The sequence below is a fragment of the Parasteatoda tepidariorum genome, chromosome 5, assembly GCF_043381705.1.
Source record: "Parasteatoda tepidariorum isolate YZ-2023 chromosome 5, CAS_Ptep_4.0, whole genome shotgun sequence".
In the NCBI taxonomy this organism is placed as follows: domain Eukaryota; kingdom Metazoa; phylum Arthropoda; class Arachnida; order Araneae; family Theridiidae; genus Parasteatoda; species Parasteatoda tepidariorum.
This window is the reverse complement of record NC_092208.1, coordinates 42,456,923-42,478,507: the sequence shown is the minus strand read 5'-3', so window position 1 is coordinate 42,478,507 and position 21,585 is coordinate 42,456,923. Positions and strand designations below refer to the sequence as shown.

Here is a 21,585-nt window from a genome sequence, read left to right as displayed (position 1 = left end):
CTTTGTTCTAATTTATTTCGGCATTAGGTAGGCAGGTACTTTATTTACGGGAAACAACTCTGAGAAGGATTCGAAAACATGCCATCAATATTATGATCCTCTGGGAAGGAATGTCTCCCCCGCTTTGGTAGCCCGAGAACATACTTGCGAAAACGAGCACTTTACGGTAGAACTGTTTAAGAGGACCGATAACACGCACCCTTGGTCCCTACGCAGGATGATCAAAGTGGTCAGTCACCCGTTTACTGACCGTAGCCAGTGATGCTTTTTCAGTATTAATAATACATTACTTCTTTTACCATCAGAACAAATATTTTCTAAAATTACGAAAAATCCTTAGTAATTTGAAGAGTATAGAAGAAGTTTCAAAACTGAAGTTTACATTCAATATATAATTAAAATTTGTTAAATTTGTGTTTGTTTAATGCAACATAACTTTCGAATACCTGTAACCTGTTAGCCGAACAACCAGGATAGGTATTCAAAGTAAGGCTTCTTAAAAAGCATTTCTAATAATAAATAATGTTTATTACAAGGCATGAAATTTCAGCTTTAAAGGTACTAACCGGGCCAAAATTTTTGCCAGCCACCTTTTCCACGGAAAGTATGAGCAATTTCTTAAAATGTTAGTCAATGTAAAACGAAGAGCTTTTTTGTCTCCAAAACTGCGAAAGGATGTAGAAAACTTAAAACATATTTGTTGTAAAAAGGAAAAAAATAACAATAATAATAATTATTATTATTATATTTTTGAAAAAAAAAATAAGGTTCCAATGAGTCTAATATCATTCACATATCATTAAAATATCAGAAGTGTTTCCGTAATATTAAAATGTCGTGATTGTATACCTCTGCCTTTCAGCACTAAAATACCCTTTGTCAGCGTCAAAATATGTTAGGAAAGGCTCATATATTGAAATTTCGCGTAAATCATCCTAGTGAATTTCAAATCTCGAATGCTTGCTGAAGTTGCTTTCTGATATTCTCTGGGTTTTTTTCCCTGAACACTGCGGGAAAAAATATGGATGGTAATTTAGTTTGAAAAGCAACATTTTACAAGAAAAATTTGCCAGGCCTTAATATTCGGTCTCCAATGGCGAGCTGGATAGTGAAAATGTTGAGCTCAGTTTAATAACAATATAATTAACGATATTATACCAGAATCTATGCTGAAAATATTTATCTAAAAGCTTTTTAGAAAGTATATCAATGACGTGGCAAATTTCATTTTTTATAATTAGCAAAAACTTTTAATTAATTATTTATGAGCCTTGTCCATAAATTATAAGTTAGATTTTAAAAATATTTTTAAAGATAGACGTAGATGAAATTAGTTAAACTTTTCACGCACATTTGCATGTTACGGGATCATTTAATGATTAATTTTGAGTAAATTATTCGGGAGAATCTCAAGTTTCGCGGTGGTGAAGGTTTACCGAAATCGCATTCTGATATTTTGAAAGTAAACGCTGCAACGAGCTGGAGAGAGAAAATTTCGAGCTCTAATTAATAACAAAATAATTATTGATATTATATCAGAAGCAATGCTGGAAATATTTATCTGAAAGATTTTTGGGAAGTATATCAATGCGTAACGTGATAAATTTCCTTTTTTATCAGCAAGAACTTTTAATCAGATATTTATGAGCCTTGTTCATAAATTATAAATTAGATTTTTTAAAAAAATTAACGATGAACGTAGGCAAAATTAGTTAAACTTTTCACGCACGTTTTTTCTTCCTACACTGTTCTTATCTAAAATCCGACGCACCAAAACAAAGAATAAAACTAAATCTTTCATTGGATAACTTCTTTCAGAAAATCAGAAATGCATTTATTTTTTCAGTTTGTAAAATTATCAGTTTACTTTTAAGGTTGTTAAGGTGTTTTTGTATGCAAAAAAGGATAAGAACTTTTGAAACTAGATCACGAAAATAAAAATAAAAAACCTGATAAGATTTGAAATCTAAACTAGAAACAAGATTTCTTTTTTTTTAAAGAGTTTAACATGGAATAATTACGTGAAGTCAGCATTTGATAGAAGTATCTTAATTTATTGAAAAGAAAAGAATAAAATGAATATAGCTTTTCTTTTTTTTTAAGAAAATATATTAATCTTACTAGTGGGTTCCAGTCCTTACACGCTAACGCTCGTAAGCCCCATAAATCAGGGAGCGAGATTTCCACTCGCTAGTTCGCGACAGAATCAGCAGCGGTTCCCAATTTTTTTTGGCTATGGAACCCTGAAAAATCAACCTTCTTTCGGCGGAACCTCGACTTTACAAATAAATATCATTAAAGTTTTTTTGAACGTTATAGCCTATAAGAGACTGCTTTTAAATATTTCATTAGAGGTATGAGAATTTTTAATAGTTTTATTATTAATAATCTTAAATTGTGCTTTATGTCCGACAGTCAAATTTGCAGTCCTGGTACTATTTCTAGTCTGGTAATGAGTTTGCTTTTAGCTGAAATACATAATCTGAAAATGAATGAAATAAGACAAATTATAGTTTTTTTCGAAATGAAAACTTAAATAACTGTTATAAATGGTTGAAAATGGTTATTAGGGAAACGTATTTCCTTATTAAAGATGTTAGTTACTTTGTTTTTGATTTGAAAAGCATAATGGAAAATTCCAATGCAATATTTTATAAATGCTTTTTTTTTCGTAATTTGTTCAATATATTGCTGTCAGAAATATTATATTTTATCTTAAAAATGTCATTTCTATTTCTTTGGCATTTTATTTGAAGTAACATGACACAGTCAACCGAAAGATTAATTAAATTATGAATTATAGGGTGAATCTAAATATTATCTCAGGTTTCAAAACTCATCATTTGTTATAAAAATTAACTCTCAGAATCCCTTAAACTCTTCCACCGAGTGCTAGGGTTCCGCGGAACACCAGTTGGGCTTCACTCGAACACCAAGCGAATTCGCTTGGAGTTCGAGCTATTCGAAATGCAGTCTAGTATTTGGCAACTTAAATGAATGCAAAAAGTCTAAAAAAAAACATTACTGCAGAATAAATAAATTATTTCTTTTTCTCAAAAGTGAGCATCACGAAAAATACATATTTATATCATGGAATCTGAATTCTCATTTTTTTTTTCAGAACTTTCAGCTATCAAAAGTTATTTAGCAACTAAATATTTTAGTCACTCAATAGATGTATAGACGGTAAAAACATAATCACTTTGAATTATTGATCATGCAGTTTCATTAATATTATTATTAATATATTATTATTATTCATGTTAAATATTTAAGAAAAAAATATTTAACATGACAAAAAAATGCCCTATAAAAGGGTAAAATAGCATTTTAAAGTACTGAGTACAAAAGATTGAAAACGCAGCAAAACGTGCCTTTATTTTTGTATAAAAGATTGTAATCAATCATCCGAGAATCAATTGCTTTGTGTATTTCTTGGAAAAACTGATAAAACAATGATTGCATTGAATTTAATAAGCTTTAGTGTACTACAATAGATATGTATCGAATTCAATTTATTTTAACGTTGATAAAAAATGTCCTTGGTTATGTGAAAAGATAATTATTTCTCGTCGAAGATCAATGAAATAATATATTCTGAGCAAAACACTGTACTAACAAAAAGCATTTTTTTTTTCATCATAAAGAGGACTCTGGGCAAATTTTTTAAAAAAGCTTTATTTGTTTGTTAAAGATGAATCTTTACATTACAACTAATAAGTAATGCTCACTTCATGATTAGTACATTATTTATGAAATATGAAATAAATAATTTTGAATGACCATACTACAAAACATATATGCAAAAATTTATACAAAACGTATTGCTACAATAATTAATAACTAACTTCAATATACATATTTATACCTGATTTTATATTTTGGAATTTTCACGCTACAAAGCGTTTGGCTAGGCGAAACGGCGAGACCACTTGCTCATTGATGCTCTGTCAGAATCAGATTCCTGCAAGTGGTGTCATCGCCGATAAATCGTGACATTCGCTTATGTTACGATTCAGAAGCCAATCAGGATCGGCACGTCATGTGACGTCACTTACTGGTATCTAATTAAATCTGATCTGAAAATTAATTCAGCGTGATATTAAACTAAGCCTAATTACTGTGACGTTAACCCGCCAAGTGTTAACGTTACTATATAATTTAATCTTATGGTTGGGTCTAATCACGTATTTTTCTTCTCAAGTTGCAAATACTCTAATACCACATATTTCTTTGTTTGTTTATTGTTACACATACATATGAGCTCATTAAAAAGTACGGCTTATAATCTCTCGTCTAGATAAAGAATAGATAGAGAAACTCATTACTTTACTTGCGACTACTCTCGACCACTTTTTTTTAAAAAAAGGGTCGGTTTTACAGCACTACAAAATGTTGAGCAAACGCTTCACCAATCAAGAGTGGTGCAATTTGCATTATGTTGAAAGAATTTATACACCAGATGTAACAACAAATAATAGTTGAACATTAGTAGCCGTAAACCCAAAAAATTGGGTCGGTTGTTCAACGACAGGTTATAAAATAAAAATAAATAAATAAAAATAATGAAAACTTAACGCGAATACATATTGAAAAAAAAATCGAATCAACATGACTATTTTACGAGAACATTTTTAACTAATATGAGAATATTAAGATGATTAATCTCTCACACTTATCATCATTTTATGATTCAATAACAGTGCCATAATTTATAATGTCATAACAGCGACCCTCAGATAGGAAGTGAAGATGAATCAGAGTATTTCAAACAAAATAGCATCAAAATAAATATTACACGTGGAAGATGTCTCGTTGCTGAATGAAGTCAGTCGATTTGGATGACAGAATGAAGTAAATGTCACAGTTTTGGAGTAATGAAACCTGTAATAAAATGTTTTAATGCATAATTAAATCAGGAAAAATTCTTTTTTTATTTCAATAAAATGTTAAACTTTTTTTTTTACATTGTTATCTTTTTAAATGTTACCTGCTTCTTTCTTCTTACCTGTGCTACAGAGTTTTTAACCCCTTCTACCATTCACTTTTATTCTATCGTACTATTTTTAACTGTCTAAAATAAAGGATGTTGTTTCTTCTCAAAACTCTGTTATGGTGTTTTAAGCTTTTAAAAACAAGTGTTTTAAGATTACCTAATTTTAGTACAATGCTTACTATATATCTTACTATATATCCTCTTAAAAATAAAATTCAGTGAAGCCTCCAGAAAAAACCATCCTTGTGTAGCAACCTCCTCTATTTACGATCACTTTTGGGAGGTACGGAAGTCTTTCCATAGACTTTGTTTTGAAGAAAGCCTTTAGGAGAGGCCATCAAAGCCTCTTCCAGCAAATGGACAAACTTCCGCACCAAATGCGGAAAAGGTCAAATAAGGAAACAAAAAATATTAACAAAACAATTGAGTAGATATGTGTTCAAACTATTTGTTAGTGGATCTTAGCTAGAGAACTCTTTTTGACGATCTCTAAAAGAGATCAAAAATCTCATATTGCAGTCAAAGTACACTAAAGACGATGCTATCGATGTTTCATTTTTTGAGTTAAAAGTTAAATTAGCTAAGAAAGTTTTTTAGAAAAAACTAAGTACCTCTAACAAACAAACCTCCTCTCATTTTTAAAGCAAACAAATTTTTATGCTATACAACTAAATACAAACTTAAACAAAAACATAATTGATTGTTTATTTGAAATAGCTCTATGATTCATAATTGGTACGTTTGTTTTTACACTTTATATGAGTAGGGGTCATTTTTATTCATTGATCTGGTTTTCATGACACCAACGCAAGTGACATTTCCGCATCAAGAAAACGACACTGACTAAAATAAAAATCGTTTGCGAAAAATCATGTACCTTCAATAACATTTTAAAGTCAATAGAGTTCCCCTAAGAACGATCAACATTAATGACCATCATTAACACTGTGGAACAGAGAGTGGTCGCTCCCGGGGCTAAAGAGAGAATCTCTTTTCTTTATCCCTGGGTAGCTCCCCGAGAGATTTTACTGTATTAGCTAAATCATGAAAATTTTGCTAACTTTCTTCATCAATGCAGATGATTATTCGGGAAATATTTAAAAAAAAAAAGAACGGTAATCGAACATATCATTTCTACCTATTTTTTATTACTATTATTGACTGTCATTTCTTTTTTTTTATTTAAAACATGTCATTAATTAGTGATATTTCCTGCTGATACGTAATATTATTACTATTGCTTCTTGCAAATAAATATAGACAGTAATAGTAGTTGCGACGGATAACTTACTTCTGAAGTGGAGGTATAAATAAAATGTTTCTATTACCAGTTTTTTATCTTTTCCAAATGAAAAACAAACTTGTAAATAAAATAAAAAAATTTCATGCAAATCTACCAATTGCACTTTTGGAGAAAAAAATGCCAACTATAATATCCTATTATGCTTTTTTGGGTGGAGAATTCAATATGAATGTGCTCTTAATTCAGTTTTTAATAACTTATTACATTCAATTTTCTTAAGAAAAAATAAATTTTTTTCTCGCTTTTTCTTGCGTTTTTTCTTGCGATTTGTTATCGTATTTTCTCTATTTCTCACGTTTCCTCTAAACAACAGGTAGAGAAAAAAAGTTTTTTTTTAATTGTATTGTCACAATATGCGATTATTATATAAAATTAGTCTCAACATCTGTTTTGAAAAAGCTAATATTTTAAATTCATCTTTTTCTTTCGTTTAGTTCTTTCACTTACTGATATAATCGCTGAAGTTATTTCAGCTTTGCAAATTTTGAGAAAAAAAGCGAAAAACTGGTTAAAAGCACATTTTAGTTTTACTCTGTTTAAAAATAAAATTTGTTACTAACCACCATTTATTAGCAGTTGCACTTCATGATTATATTTTTGTGAACTTTCTCGAGTGAATATACGTATCTCAGCTGTCAATAAATAGTGGTAGAAATTGGTAGTTTTACTTCTTAAAATAAAGAAAAATATTGTGTTTTTACCATCAGTAATAATTAATTTACTTATCCCCGATCCGCCTTAATCAGTACCTAATATTTTTCAAACTCCATCAAGGAAAATAAAAAAAAAAGCCATAGTGTAAGTGCCTTACATTTGAAGCAATGCGATGATGTTAAATTATATATATAATCTCGCCGTAAAAATTATCTGCGCTTTAGAATAGATATATAACTTAAATGTTTTAAAAGTTATTGAACCTTTTTAAAAATCGCCAATTTGGCGACATTTTTCCACCTAGATAAAAATTATCAAAATCTCTGCCGTATTCTCAGTTTTTGCAAATTTTATGAGCCCACACAATACAACATTGCAGTAAGATTTTAAATATTAAAAAATTAGAATATAAATGCTTTTCATTTTCGCAAAACGGGGGCTTTTCTCCATATTGACGTTTTGAGCCATTTTCAAAATAAGCGTAGACAGTGCTGGCTTTAGACTTACTTAAACTTGACCTAACAGTCATGTGAAACAGTTGCAAACTCACAACAGTTATAAAAATAGCATATTACTCGCAAAAAAGCATAATTTTATATTACGACGGAGCCTTTGAGAAACAGCCTTAAAACTACCTAATCATTAAAAAAAAATTATATATCGTAGGCTAATTGGCCGATGTCATTTTACAATGCACCTAAGAAACTTGTTCCAATAAACCTTATGTATTAGGGCAGCAATTCGCTTATAGCCATATTTTTCAGTAAGCCTATTTGCATGACTAAAAATTAAAAAAAAAAAAACGAGTTACCTTATTAAAATACCATACCGAAAATATTACATGTTATACTTTTGCGACAACACTTTTTTTTACTGACTCATCTTGGAATCTCATTACTTAGCTAACTAATTACAACAATCGTGTCTCACTTACGTGCTTTGCAATTCGCATTTTGTGGCCAGTCACAAACATTCTTTTTAGGGTTAAAATGCAGTCCACCTTTGCAGTTGTGAGGATAAGCCATGCCATGATCGCATTGATAAAACATAGTGCAATCAGTTGGGTGGGGAAAATAAACAGAAAATCTTCCATTCTTCTTTGGACACTCATCAAAGTCTGAGTGTTTACCAGTACCTGAAACAAGAAGAAAAAAATATTACAGTATAATAATTATGAATACCAGAAAAAGCCTAAGGATCGATAGTGTACTAGAATATATCAACAAACTAAGCTCAAGTTTTTACGATAGCGCTGGAAACGGCATAACAATTGGCTTCAATGACATAGTAAGTAAGGAGCTCGTAGAAGACATAAGAACGAATCACGGAAAAAAGCATCGGGAAAAAAAGTATTTTTTAAAAAATCACCAGAAAAAGCTCATGTTACACCACTAAAAAAACAGAATCATTAAGTTTTGAGAAGAATTTTTAAAAAAAAATCTGCGATTATTTAATAATTAGGAATTTAACGACCGAATTATGATCATGACATAACGTTACGATCTATCCACGGGCATGTTTAAATTTTTGTTCCAAAGAGAAAGTGTGTTTTTTTCTTCAAACGAAAGCAAAAGTAAATAACGTTTAGTGATCTTACCAACAAAATAAAAGAAAAATAATTTAAAATTAAATAAGACAGGTTTTAAAAAGAAATTCTAATTATTGTTTACTGAACAAATAAATGAATTATAAATAAGAGAAAAAATCAAATAAAAAAATAATCAAATAATAATTTTTTTCCAATGACATAAGTCATACAGGCATCTGAAGAGCAGATTTATAAGCCACTCTTTCAGGGGCACCATATTAAGTGGGCCATTATTGCCCCCACAGTAAGGACAGATAGTAGAGAGAATGAAAGAACATCCATGCCTTCCCTGTGATTCGAGCCCAGAACCTTTCTGGTGCAATGCCAGTTCCCTGACAACCTACACAGGTAGATCAGCATCAAATAAAAAATAAAGTAATGAAAATAAAATAAGACAGCTAAACAAAAACGTTATATAAAATTAATTTGAAAAAAAACTTACTTTTACAACCTGATTGATGAACACACTCTTGCTGGGAAGCATTAAATACCATGTCCGCTGTACAAAAGTACTGAAGTGGTTTCCCCTTCGAACAAATGAACATACTCTTGCAGTCAGTTGGATCAGGTATTAATCTTGGAATTTTACCAGACACAGATGTACTACAAGTAGGAGACCAAGAAGACGCATTGGAAAACTTTATTAAGAATATTGACGCGAAACTGATCTGCATGAAAGTTATTGTGAAGGAAATCATCTTGAAAAAATGTTTGTGACTTTAAAATCTGGAAGAAAAAAAATATTTTTTTTTTATAAACCAAACACCACTCGGGACAATATTCTACTAAGAAAACACAAATCTTTTAATGTTTTTGAATATTAGGTTATCTATATTTTCTTCTTGCGTTGTATTTTATAACCAGTCGACCCAATTTTCAATTTGCTTTGAATCAACTCCGTAACTATTAAGTTTTGAATCACATCCAGAATATAAGGAAATACCAGGATCAAGCATTGCGACAAACTAAACTTCGTGGAAGATGTTTAATGGAAATAACACGCATTTGCTTTACATGGAGAGGTTTTGTAAATGCTTTAAATATATGCTGCAATTGTTTGTAAAAATTAACTTACGGTAACATTAACGTTTATTTAACATGCATTTCGTGTTATGTAAACAATTTTAACTTGACTAATTTCTAAATCAACTGAGAATAATAAATTCTAAAGAAAAAGCAATAGAGCATATTGACGAGTTTTTCGAAAACAGGGTTTGGCACTTTTTCCACACGAAACAACATACAACATGTAAGAATATTTATTTACTTTAAAAAGAAACTTTAATTTTTAGTCATTAAAAATTTCTGTTTCAAATAATTTCATGCTATTACTAACAATCGATTCTCCTGTTACAACCGACAGAGTTTAGGTAACAGTACCAAGTTACATAATGTCGAGCCTGGTTTAATTAGTACCGATATCAGACTAACAATTCAGTCCCTCGATCACTCCCTAGGCCTAGAGGAATCGTAGACTTTTGTAAGCGAATAAAGATATGGAATATTCGCTTACATTTTCCTTAAGATAGGAATAAATGGCAGACTTTATTAACGATTTCAAAATTTTAAATTTTAAAGTCTAGCATTTCTTTTCACATGACAAAATATATCCAAAAGCATTTCCTCGCTTCAAGTTTTTATTGCATTTCTTAATTTCATAATGCCTCCCAATGAGGTGACCAAATCTATATATATATATATANATTCCTGGAAAATGGCCGGGCAAGTATGTATCGAGAGTAATGTGATCAATGTGCACGCTTATTCCATTTACGAAAACAAGTGGCAATTATTAATAATAATCAGATTAACCTGAATAATAACCTAGCAGAAATCAATGAGCCATTGCCCGGTATTCTCTACACTGTTCTTTCAAGGTTAAAGGTCATTGCTTGGTATTCCCCTCATAGACATTTTTTCTAATCTATCCTAGGGAAAAAATTTGTAATCACTCCCGGAGGGGATTCCAAAATTCTGATATTAAAAAAAAAAAAAATTCTGAAATTCTGAAATCAAAAATAAGATTTTGTGTGCTGTGCATGTCCAGGGGATTCCTGGAAAATGGCCGGGCAAGTATATATCGAGAGTAATTAGATCAATGTGCACGCTTATTCCATTTACGAAAACAAGTGGTAATTATTAATAATAATCAAATTAACCTGAATAATAACCTAGCAGAAATCAATGAGCCATTACCCGGTATTCTCTACACTTTTCTTTCAAGGTTAGAGGTCATTGCTTGGTATTCACCTCATAGACATTTTTTCTGGTCTATCCTAGGTGAAAAATTTGTAACCACCCCCGGTAGGGGATTCCAAAATTCTGATATTAAAAAAAAATATGCTCCAAAATTCTTAAAACAAAAATAAGATTTTGTGTGTTGTGCATGTTTCTGGAAAAATGCAAGCATGCATCTCCAATCTGCAAAAGAAATTNAAAAAAAAAAAAAACAACACTTTTTAGGAAATTTTCAAATTGAAAGATGAGTCTAAAAAACGACTCTAATTTCCAAATAATGCATGTAAATGTTTCTAACATTCATTGCAAAAGTGATTCGTTGATTATTGATTAAAAATGTATGAAACGAGCTTAACTCAATAAAGCCTTATGAAGTCACACGTTATCAATAGTGTAACCTTGGTCGAAAAATATTTATCTCATTGAAACAAATAGAAGCAATAATAATAATTAAACCTGTATGACCGAATATTCGAAAGAGTTACGTTTTTATGGTTTACATATTAATTTGCTAAACGATTTTATCAAAAACTTTGGGTAACTAAGATTTCTGAAAAATGAAATACATAAAAATTTCATTATTCTCGAATTTTTTCTATTCGATTTAATTGCTACAATCATTTGTATTCTAAGACCCTAGGACACATTTAAGACAAAATTTGTAACGAGGGAAGCGATTATTTGCCAAGCGAATCATATAAGATTGCATTGCAATCTTTAGGAGTTGGCGAGAGTAGGGGCGGAGCTCACTAGTTTTAAAATAATTCATACAACAATATACGTATCTCTAAATTGATCCTCTCTAATTTCTCCTCTCGGTGTAAGGCAAATGCGGGTAAATTCTATCAAAAAGTCCTACACGAAGCCTAGTTTGTCCCAGGAGTTCCCTTGTCTTCTGGGATGGGTTCAAAATTACAAGTCTACGTAGTTGAACATTTATGGTCCTAAATTCAGAATTGGGTCGGCTGTTCAATGTCGGTTTTATAAAATAAAATAAAATAAAAATATAACTCTTGACATTATTGACTCTTATTGAACAAATGAAATCAATAATCAATATTGAACAAATGTGTTTAAAATCAAAATGTAAAAAAATAATGAATAATTTTATAAATAAATATTTCTCATACCTTTAATCAAGTACTAGCATGCTGCATACAAACTCTCGCTAAAAACTAACTTCTGGTAATTGAGATGAATTGAAAATGTGAGTTTATGGTTTAAAAAAATATTCATTTTCGATTCATTACGCAAAAAATAAAACGTGATAGTATAACTAACATAATTACGATTAAATCAAACACTAATGATAAAAATTAATCTGATAATCAAACTTATGCATCACGAGTATTAAGAGATGTTCATTATCATATGGTGCACTGATCTTATCATAACTATTTTAAAAATAAAAAAGTTTAAAACAAATAAATACCTGCGTATTTATTTTAAAAATGTGTCACAAAAGTAATGGTAACGATTGTTTAACCCATTCATTCTTAGTTTCATTTTAGTTTTAATCAGATTTTAAGTCCTTTGAAAAACAATACGTGTTTAAAAAAAATTTATTAAAAAATTGTATATGGAAAAAAAAAGAGCAGTAAATTTCTAGTTACAGCGTATAGCTGTCAACTTTCACAATTTAGCCGGAAGTTTTTCCTAATCTTTTCAAAATTGTTATTTTAATATTTATTTTTAATAATAATATTTTAACCCTTTTTCTAAGGCCGCGGTTAATATAATTACCACTAATTTCAACAATTTATAAATGCCCTTTGTCAGCTATTTTACCACTTTAAACTTGTGTTGCCACTTGTTAATATCTTGAGATTCTTGAGTTCTGATGAAGTATGTTCAAACAAATATGGTAACCATATGTCAGTTTTGAACAATATACATGTAGGAGCTGTAGTTCGTACTCAACTAAGAACACGCCCTTTTTTTTTTTTTTCAAAGTTTTATGGAATTTCTGCTATTTATGAATAAAAAGTTATGATAAACAATTTCATTGCAGAGCGTAGTATTTAAAAAAATTAATGTCATATTTAAAAAGAAATAAAAATTATTACGTTCCCTACTTTTTTGATAGCTTCTGAATGCTGTAGTAAACATGCTCCAAAAAGCAAAATCGTGTTAAAATTCAAATTAATTTTATGAAATAAGCCAAATGAATTTCTTTTCTTAATTCAATCTTAGTCGTAAAATTTTTTTAATGTACCATTGCTAAAAATAAACTGTCCGTTATAAAGTGAAAATATATATTCCACCTTGTACTTTTCTTTCATGTTAAAGAAAATTGCTCTGATAAAATCAGAGCAATTAGCTAATACATCAGATCGGTGTACACGGGTGAGCAACTCGTGGATCAAGTTGTAAGAATAGCAGATACACTAGCCTTTGCACATTCATTTCGTAGCTACTTTAAAAATAAAATATCTGATGAATTCGGAAACTTGAAGGTTTTGGCCAATAATATATTCGGTGTTTGTTCTAACTAAGTGCTAGAGACGTAATTCAGTATTACTTCATTTCTCAATTTAACTACTCATTCGTAAGTACTAAAATATTAATTATGATGTATACACATTATTATTAATGTGTGTATTTTAAACCAACTCCTTCTTTGTAATCTCTTTTAATGAAACACTGGAAGAAATAGTTGCTGATTTTATCACTTTTAATAGATTTTTGGTTTTTATTTTTCACCACGTTTTACATGCTTAGTCTGACGTACAATCATAACACATTGGCACAGCTGCAAAATTTTCTAAAGTTTTATAATTGGCAGTTTTAATATAAATAAACTTTCAACACAACGTAACTTATCTAGCGAAATTATAAAGAATAAACTACTTTTAAATACATGAATTGAATTAACTTCATTATGAATGGAGGAGAGAGACTAAGTGTGGACACATTGTTTACCGATTTGCTAAAAAGTTTACTAAGCCTAATTTTAAACATAACTTGCAATTTCCAATTTGAATAATTATATCCATTTCAAACTATACATAATTTAGTTTTTCAATTTTTGAATTTTTTTTTTCATCCTAACCTAAAAATTTTTTTTCCTTACTAAAGCTCTTGGTGAAATTTACCAAAAATAAATGAAACATAAGTACGTCGACTTACCTTGATTTCATCAACAAGGTGTTTTTAACTGGCAAAATCTCAACGTTACACAAATGTATTTTTTCTTTGGTATTAAAATTAATCCTAACTAGTCGAAGCATCCATTACACACAAAAAATTTTTAATCTGTATAGATATAAAGTAAAGCCCTCATTTACTCACCACTAATTCTTTCACTTTCCATGGGGTTAGAAAGCAAAAAACTGAAACACAGGTTTTCTATTAGATGAATAGAAAACTAAATATTTTTCATTTCGACATTTGCAATTATTGAGGTAATTTGGGGGTAAGGGTAATTATTTTAATAGACATAAATGTTAAATATCGTTTTTTTTTAAAGATGTCTCAAAATTGAACCATGTGTTTTTTAAGAAATAAAAACTAAAAGGGTTAAATTTCTATATTTTATTTTATATTATAACCGTCACTGAACAGCCAACCCAAATTCGGGTTTACGACTACTAATATTCAACTCCTTAGCCTTGTAATTTTGAACCAATCCAGAAGACAGGGAAACTCCTGGATCAGTAGTCCCAGAGGTATGATTTGTTATGGGAACATGCAGGACGTTGTGACTAGACAGATTTAACGTGCATCAGTCACGATTTACTACACGAGGAGTCTTTGGTCAGCAGGGATTGAACCCACGACCTCTTCGACATGGGCCCAGTGCCCTACCAACCAGGTTATCCCGGCATAATTTCCATATTTGTAATTATCAGTAATGTTAAAGACCACGTTTTGACCAAGATAAAAATCTTAAATTCAGACCAAGCATTCTTTATGAAATAAATAGAAAAGCTAAAAAAAAAATTCATTTCAATATTTTGTAACTATCAAGGTAATTAGCCTATTTCACAGTTATGATTAAGAAACACATTTTTACAAAGACAGAAGTCTCAAATTTGAACTATGTTTTTTATGAGATAAGTAGAAAAACATAACATCATTTCAATATTTTTATTTATCAGGATAGTTAGGAGCTGTAATACTAACAGAAATACTAAATAACACTTTACTATCAAAATAGAAGTCTCAAACTTGAACCATATCTTCTTATCGAATTTTAAAAATAAATTTTAAAAAGTTTTACTGGGATATTTGATAGTTAGCTGACTCAACAGTCATTCTAAACAAGTTCCAATCAATTACCACCAATTGTTAAATGCAGCTTAATCAATTCTGGCTCTTCTAACTGTTGAGATTATGCAGGTGAACAACTATGTAAGACCGCAAAGCATTGAATTTATATACGTGGGCCAATTGGCTAGCTCAAGCTAGACTGAGAAAGAATTCTAAACCTTCGATTTGCACTCAAAGTACTAATACTGGGGATTTAAATCAATGCTGCAGAAGACAACTGGAACCAACATGGGGTCCCAAAGCAGTCACCTGTCACAGATGATGGATGATGTGGAACAGTGACAGGTGAGTTCATGTAGGTGAACCAACTAGTAGGACAATAACCAAATGTTTTGTAACATAATTTCAAAAATTATAATAGCTCTACTTGTCACTTTTATCAAGCTATTTATTCCAATTGTTATTTTAATTTCCCATAAAATGCAAGAACTTGTAAAAAAAATTTCAATCAATTTAAAGCTTAAAATGTCAATATGTAATACCAGTAAGAAATAACAGTTGAATAAAAATATACATTTCTTTATTCAAGTTAACAATAAATAAATCCATCATAAATAGTATCAAGATACAAATTAAATTTCTTTGGCACTAAACAGTACAATAAATATATGGCCTTTTTTAATCTTTGAGATTTAAAAGTGATTTTTTTTTAATAAAATTAACTTTTTAATTCCATAAAATGCAAAGTGGAATCAACAACATTACTAGTGTCAATATACTTGTTTTCAACCATTATTTTAATCCTCTATTGTAGATTTCAATTTAATATAAAAAAATAAGTACATAAGATAAAATTCAAAAAATATATATTACAGGTTTTCTTTCATTTTACTTTCATTTTTCACTACGTTAAAATATTTCCTAAATGCATTTGTTTAAACATTTGTATATATTTTCAACAACAACAAAAAAAATTAACCAAAATACCCATAATATTTTATAATCGTACAAAAACATATTTTATATTGAGAGCCAATTCCATAAATATCCAATATAACAGTAAGTATCAAAATATCAATATAAACAATTTATATATATTTTATGCAATGATTTAATTTATATAAACAATGTATATACAGTGGAGCATCGTTTATACGACGATCACTTATACGACGTTTACATTTATACGACGTTTTAGTGTGGTCCCAAATCATTCCTATTCATTTTAATGTAAAAATATATCGTTTATACGACGCACAGAATCGGTTATACGTCGGTTTTTAGATTTTGGTCACCTTTATTTAATTTTTTATTTTTTCTTGTGTATTTTAAAAAAACGTGGCATTTGCCAACATGAATGATACAGAAAAGGGTGCCAACAAGAATGCTTGGATGACGGCCGTAATTTTTACTAGATGACTGAAAAAACTAGACAATATTATGAAGAGGCAAAAACGAAATACTTTGCTATTCATCGACCAATGTCCAGCGCACCCATCGATACTAATTATTTTGGAAGATGTAAAAGCTCTCTTTTTTCCTGCAAATTGCGCAAGTGAGCTTCAGCCATTAGATTTGGCTGTGATTAGAAATCTGAAATTGCATCATAGAAAGCAGTAAGTTCAACTCGCTATTCAAAGCATTGTAGAGACTAATAGCAAGAAAATATAATTAAAGGTAACATACATTCAAACTGCACACTGCAATTTTTCTTCTTTGGTTATTTATTTGTTTTGCTTTGTCTAACTTAGAAATTTATGTAAATCAACACGTTAAACGTTAAAATTAGCTGAAAACAGAGTTAGTTTCAGTTTTAGAAGTAAAAATCGATTATACGACGTTATCGTTTATACGACGTTTTTCGGTGGTCCCTTCGGCGTCGTATAAACGATGCTCCACTGTATATTTATATAATAAAAGTACACTCTTAAAAAATAGTTGTAAAAAATATTTCTAACATAAGGAACTTTTAAAGTAAAAAATAAATAATTTAATTATAAAGGAAAATACACAAATTTCAACATGAATCAAAAACAGAATTAAACCATAGCTTAATCAATTCTAAATTTTAAAACATTAAGAAAAATGCATATCAATTAACACTCCTATATGCACAAATTTTCAGTGTTTTAGCCGTCGCATTAAAAAAGTTGTTTGTTTTTAAAAAATAAAGGAAACAAATTTACTTAACTTTTCTGAGTAATCTAGCTATCAAATCGAGAGAAAAAAGTAACAATGCAAAATAATTAATTTTTTTAATCTAAAAAATAAAATAATAACTAAGTTTGACTCGTTAGACTATGTAAATACATTAACCAGAAGCTCTTACAATTGGCCTAGCAAATCAACTATATAATTTTAAAAAATGGCCCACATAACCGACCCTCCATATCTCAATGAAATATTATAACGGTACATAACAAACAACTAGCACATAAGACTTCACTTCCCAGCTTTAGTCAAACTTTAAGGATAAGAAAAATAATATTAAAAAACCTCTAGCAACTTTAATCACTTTTATTTTTATGCCATAAATATCTACATTAAAAAAAAAGTAAACAATGCAGTTAAATCAGTAAGAAAATAATTTCACTCTGTTTTGGGGTGGAAGTATGAAAACAAACAATTTTATTAGAAACTCTTTTGACTAATCTCGTCCAAATTCCTGCCTCGTAGATGGCCGATCGATGCGGAAGAGTTCATGGCACACATTAAAGTAACCTTCATACTCAACGGAATCGGGCGTGATGTCATAATGGTAATGACCACCTTCATTGTGATCACTAAAACAGTGAGTGTGCTCAACTCTCAAATTAAATCCCTAGATAAAAAGAAATTTTGTTTTATAATTTATTAAAAATTATGAGGAATACAAAAATTGCTTATAATAGAATAATATACAGATAATTTTGTTTCAAAATGGATATTTAATCACTTCAATATTAAGGGAAAAAGTAATTTATTACAAGAAAATATCACTGAGTGTAACATAAAATCTAGATATGAAAAAAAAATTTTTATTGATTTAGAGGCACTAAATTGATCATCATGATAGCACTACATCCCTTAGTCCTGCCCTCCTTAAAGATTTAGGACCATTTTTTCCTATTGCTTTTCTTTTTCTTATATTTTTCATGAATTTCAGGTCCTCTTCAACTTGTTTTTTCCATCAAGTCTTCCAGATTTTAGCCCTTCAAGTTTTCCTGTTTAATACATTTTGACATTTCTTTCAAAGACTATTCTTAAGATGTGTTCAAACCATTGGATTCTTTTTATTCTTATATTTGCAACAATATCTGGTTCCTTACATTTACCATAAATCTCTTTATTTGCTTAGATGCTCCTATGTCCTCTGAATTGATATTTGCCTTTTTCCTTATTTATAAATTTTTTAACCTTTAGTATTAACACTCTAATGTTATTTTGATTGATATATGTTGATGATAATGCATTTTAAGGTCAAATGAATATGACTATATTAAACCTCTTCCGCAAAAATAAAAAAGCAAAGGCTAAGCATAATAAAATAAAGCGATAACATCTAACAAAAGTTGTAAAGTGCATGTGTGGTTTGTTCACAAGTTCAAAACGTAGCATCTAATTTTTTTTTCACTTGTTAGCATGGAAGATTTTTTTGTTTTGTTAGGGATAACTTTTTAAATATCAAAATGTAGTTTAAGATTTATATTTTGTTTTAATTTTTCTTTAACAGCAAATACAGTTTAATTAATCATATTGAAAAATATATATTGCAGGAATATCTGTAACTATTGTTAATTCAATAAAAATTAAATTAATAAAAATAATAGAATTAATAATAGAATTAGCTAAATTAATAAAAATAAAATGTTTGAAAAATTATCTTGCATATTAAGATTTTTTAAGATTTTCATTGTTTCTAAAAACTGATAAAAACTGGTTAAACACTGAAATACCAATAGTATCAAATGATATTTTTGTGTCTACTGTCAACAATGTTTGATTTGTTTATAGACTTGAAGTATTGTACATTTCTTTTACAAAAAATAAATAAATAACCATACATCTAGGAATTATATTCAACTTGTAATTCCTCTCAGTATAATCTACTTTTCGTTTTTTTAATAGAAATATTATATGGCGAAATTCTTAATAATTCAACACAATTTGCTTACTTCCAATTTTCAGAATTAAGTCAGAAAACCAGTTAAAGTAAATCAAAAAGGAAAATTAGACTACAAAAATAAAATTTTAATCAATAATGGAATAAAATCTAACACCCAGTGAATACAAAGCGCAAGCTTTCCCTATAGTAATAATAGGGCACCATGATAGCTTCTTTTGCTTTCTGTTATGCAGCAAATGTTTCCATAAATGTTTTAGTTTTTTGATACAACTCAGGACACAGGCCTCAAAATAAATAACACATTCAAATCCAACACATCAAAATCTAAGAAAAAAAGTTTTGTTTGACATCAAGATATCATGTACACTCTTTTGACATTTCCTTGTTAGAGGCATTATGAAACCTGCTACAAGGTAATAATTTTATGAAAAGTAATATGTCTTGATATAAAAGGAAAAAAATCATTGCCTTTAAAAATTCAAATTTATAATAGATACTGGATGTATTATGGAGCTACAGGCACCTTCAATTGCACAAAAATGGAATCAAAATGGAGAAAATTTAATTTCAAAAGTTTAAAGTTAAATCATAAGCAATTTCTGGTAGCCTTAAAACATTTGAAGAAAATTTTATCAACCATACATACCTAAATCTATAGCTCAAATAAGTTTACAAAAATATCATTTATCAATTAATTTTAAACAAATTAAGGTCTAAAATAATTTAAACTATTGTTTCAATATAAATTTGGTTAAAATATAAATTAAAAAAAGTCTTTCAATACATAAATACTTCCATGAATTCCTATAAAAAAGCATTATTAAAATATAATGTAATAAAAATAAGAATACCCTGCACTCATATTTTCTACAAAAGTATTAAACTAAGCATAAAATTTTTGCACAACTTACTATCTAAAGATGAAGAATAATTTATAAATAAATAATGTTTTTTTTTAATAGATGCTCAAGTTCACTATTATTTCTAATCCTTCACAGTGAATTATTTATTTGAATAGTCCAAAAAAGTTTTTTAACAATTTTTTATCAAATATTAATAAGTTATTTTCATCTTTATTCATCTAACTCCATGTTTCTTTTACTCTAAGTTACCATAGGGTTGATTACTGTTTTCAAATTTTATATTTAATTACTTTAGTTCTAGAATTTGTTCTTCAATAAATATTGGTATAAGCAAAAGTTTTTATTTCCTTTTAGTATCCTCTAATTAATTTCTTCTTGGATATTATTACCATTGATTATAAAATTATTATAATTGATCATTGAGCCAAAGTAAGTAAAACTAATAATTCTTTCAAATTCAAAGTTATCCATCTTTGCACATACAACTCAATGCTAATGTTACTTTACAATAGTCTAATTTAAAAATAAAGCAAAATCAAAATTGTATGATAAAAACATTGTTCAGTTAATAATATTATTTTTAACAATAGAAAACTACTTACAGGATCATGAGAAACAAAAGTACTTAAACATGTTAATGGAGCAGACATGTTAAAGAATTTTAACCAATTGTTGATATCATCATCACTTTTTAAAGGTTTCTCTGAATAATCTGGCTAAACAAGATAAATAAAATAAAGATATAGTACAGTCAAAATATATATTTAATAAATTCAGATAAGCTAAATTAAGATATTCACTTGAATAGATATCCTTTAAAAATATAAAACACCAATATTCAGCATCATAGTAAATTTCTCTCATTAAGTCAATGTACAATCAAATTATTCTTATGAAAAATTACTGTACTGTGAATGACTCAAAAATCAGTGTAATACATACAAATCCCTTTTTAGTGAATTCCAAGAGGCTCCTACTCAATAACGAAAATTTTTTATACCAATATTACTAATTTTAGCAAAAACCAAAAATATTTTATTACATTGGAATTTTGCATCTAAAAAACCTTAAAAATACTTTGCAGTTTTAATACATTTTTACTCTACGTTTGGAAAAACATCAATGCAATATATAAAGAGCTCACAAAAACTATTAAACTAAAACATTATATTTATTAATACTTTACTTATTATACAAATAGGAAATCTTTAATTTTTTCTGTACAAATGAACTATGACCAGTAGAAATTGCAAAATTCTTCAAATTATGCGCATGTTCAAACAAAGCATTTAAAAAGTACATTTGTGCCAATAAATATCTTCTTACAGCTTCCAAATCGGTACAGGCTTGTGAAGCTGTAGGTACAGTGGAAACATTTTATTCTGAACATGCTTCATCCTCATTTGATTTTTCTTTATTTTCTTGTATCATACAAATTACAAACTAAATAAGTTTGCTTTCTGGTAAAAGTTTAATGAAATCTTTTTACCTTTATAACAATAAGCAAACTTAAAACTATTGAATTTAGCTTCACTTATAATTACTGACATTTTAAAAGCTAAAAAATTGCACAAAGAGCAATTAAATATAAATCATAATAAAAATTTAAAACTTAAAAGTACCTTT

General features: G+C 28.8%; 2 protein-coding genes across 3 annotated transcripts in view; both read right to left on the bottom strand.

Moving 5' to 3' along the window:
- Window positions 1–3,660: 3,660 nt before the first annotated feature.
- LOC107436554 (peritrophin-1-like) lies at window positions 3,661–12,043 on the bottom strand. Its single transcript, XM_016048316.3, has 4 exons — window positions 11,910–12,043; window positions 8,984–9,267; window positions 7,888–8,088; window positions 3,661–4,884 (listed from the first exon to the last, which is right to left on the bottom strand). Exons 2-4 carry the CDS (start codon window positions 9,237–9,239, stop codon window positions 4,862–4,864), a joined length of 480 nt encoding a protein of 159 aa, XP_015903802.2. The 5' UTR covers window positions 9,240–9,267; window positions 11,910–12,043; the 3' UTR covers window positions 3,661–4,861.
- Window positions 12,044–17,490: 5,447 nt separating this feature from the next.
- Window positions 17,491–21,585, bottom strand: part of LOC107436548 (ester hydrolase C11orf54 homolog) — a 24,337-nt gene continuing 20,242 nt past the window's right edge. For both annotated transcript variants that reach the window (XM_071181355.1, XM_071181354.1), the window contains exons 8-9: window positions 20,562–20,675; window positions 17,491–17,812 (exon numbers count right to left, since the gene is read on the bottom strand). In XM_071181355.1, coding sequence (XP_071037456.1) covers window positions 17,639–17,812; window positions 20,562–20,675 — 288 coding nt within the window. In that variant the 3' untranslated portion in view covers window positions 17,491–17,638. The remainder of the gene's footprint in view (window positions 17,813–20,561; window positions 20,676–21,585) is intronic.

Excerpts from the sequence above, each read along its gene's own strand:
- LOC107436554 (XM_016048316.3), bottom strand. The coding sequence starts at position 9,239 with ATGATTTCCTTCACAATAACTTTCATGCAGATCAGTTTCGCGTCAATA. Across the intron at positions 8,089-8,983 it reads TCATCAATCAGGTTGTAAAA|GTACTGGTAAACACTCAGAC; the intron begins GTAAGTTTTTTT and ends TTCTTGTTTCAG. Across the intron at positions 4,885-7,887 it reads AAATGCGAATTGCAAAGCAC|GTTTCATTACTCCAAAACTG; the intron begins GTAAGTGAGACA and ends ATTTTATTACAG.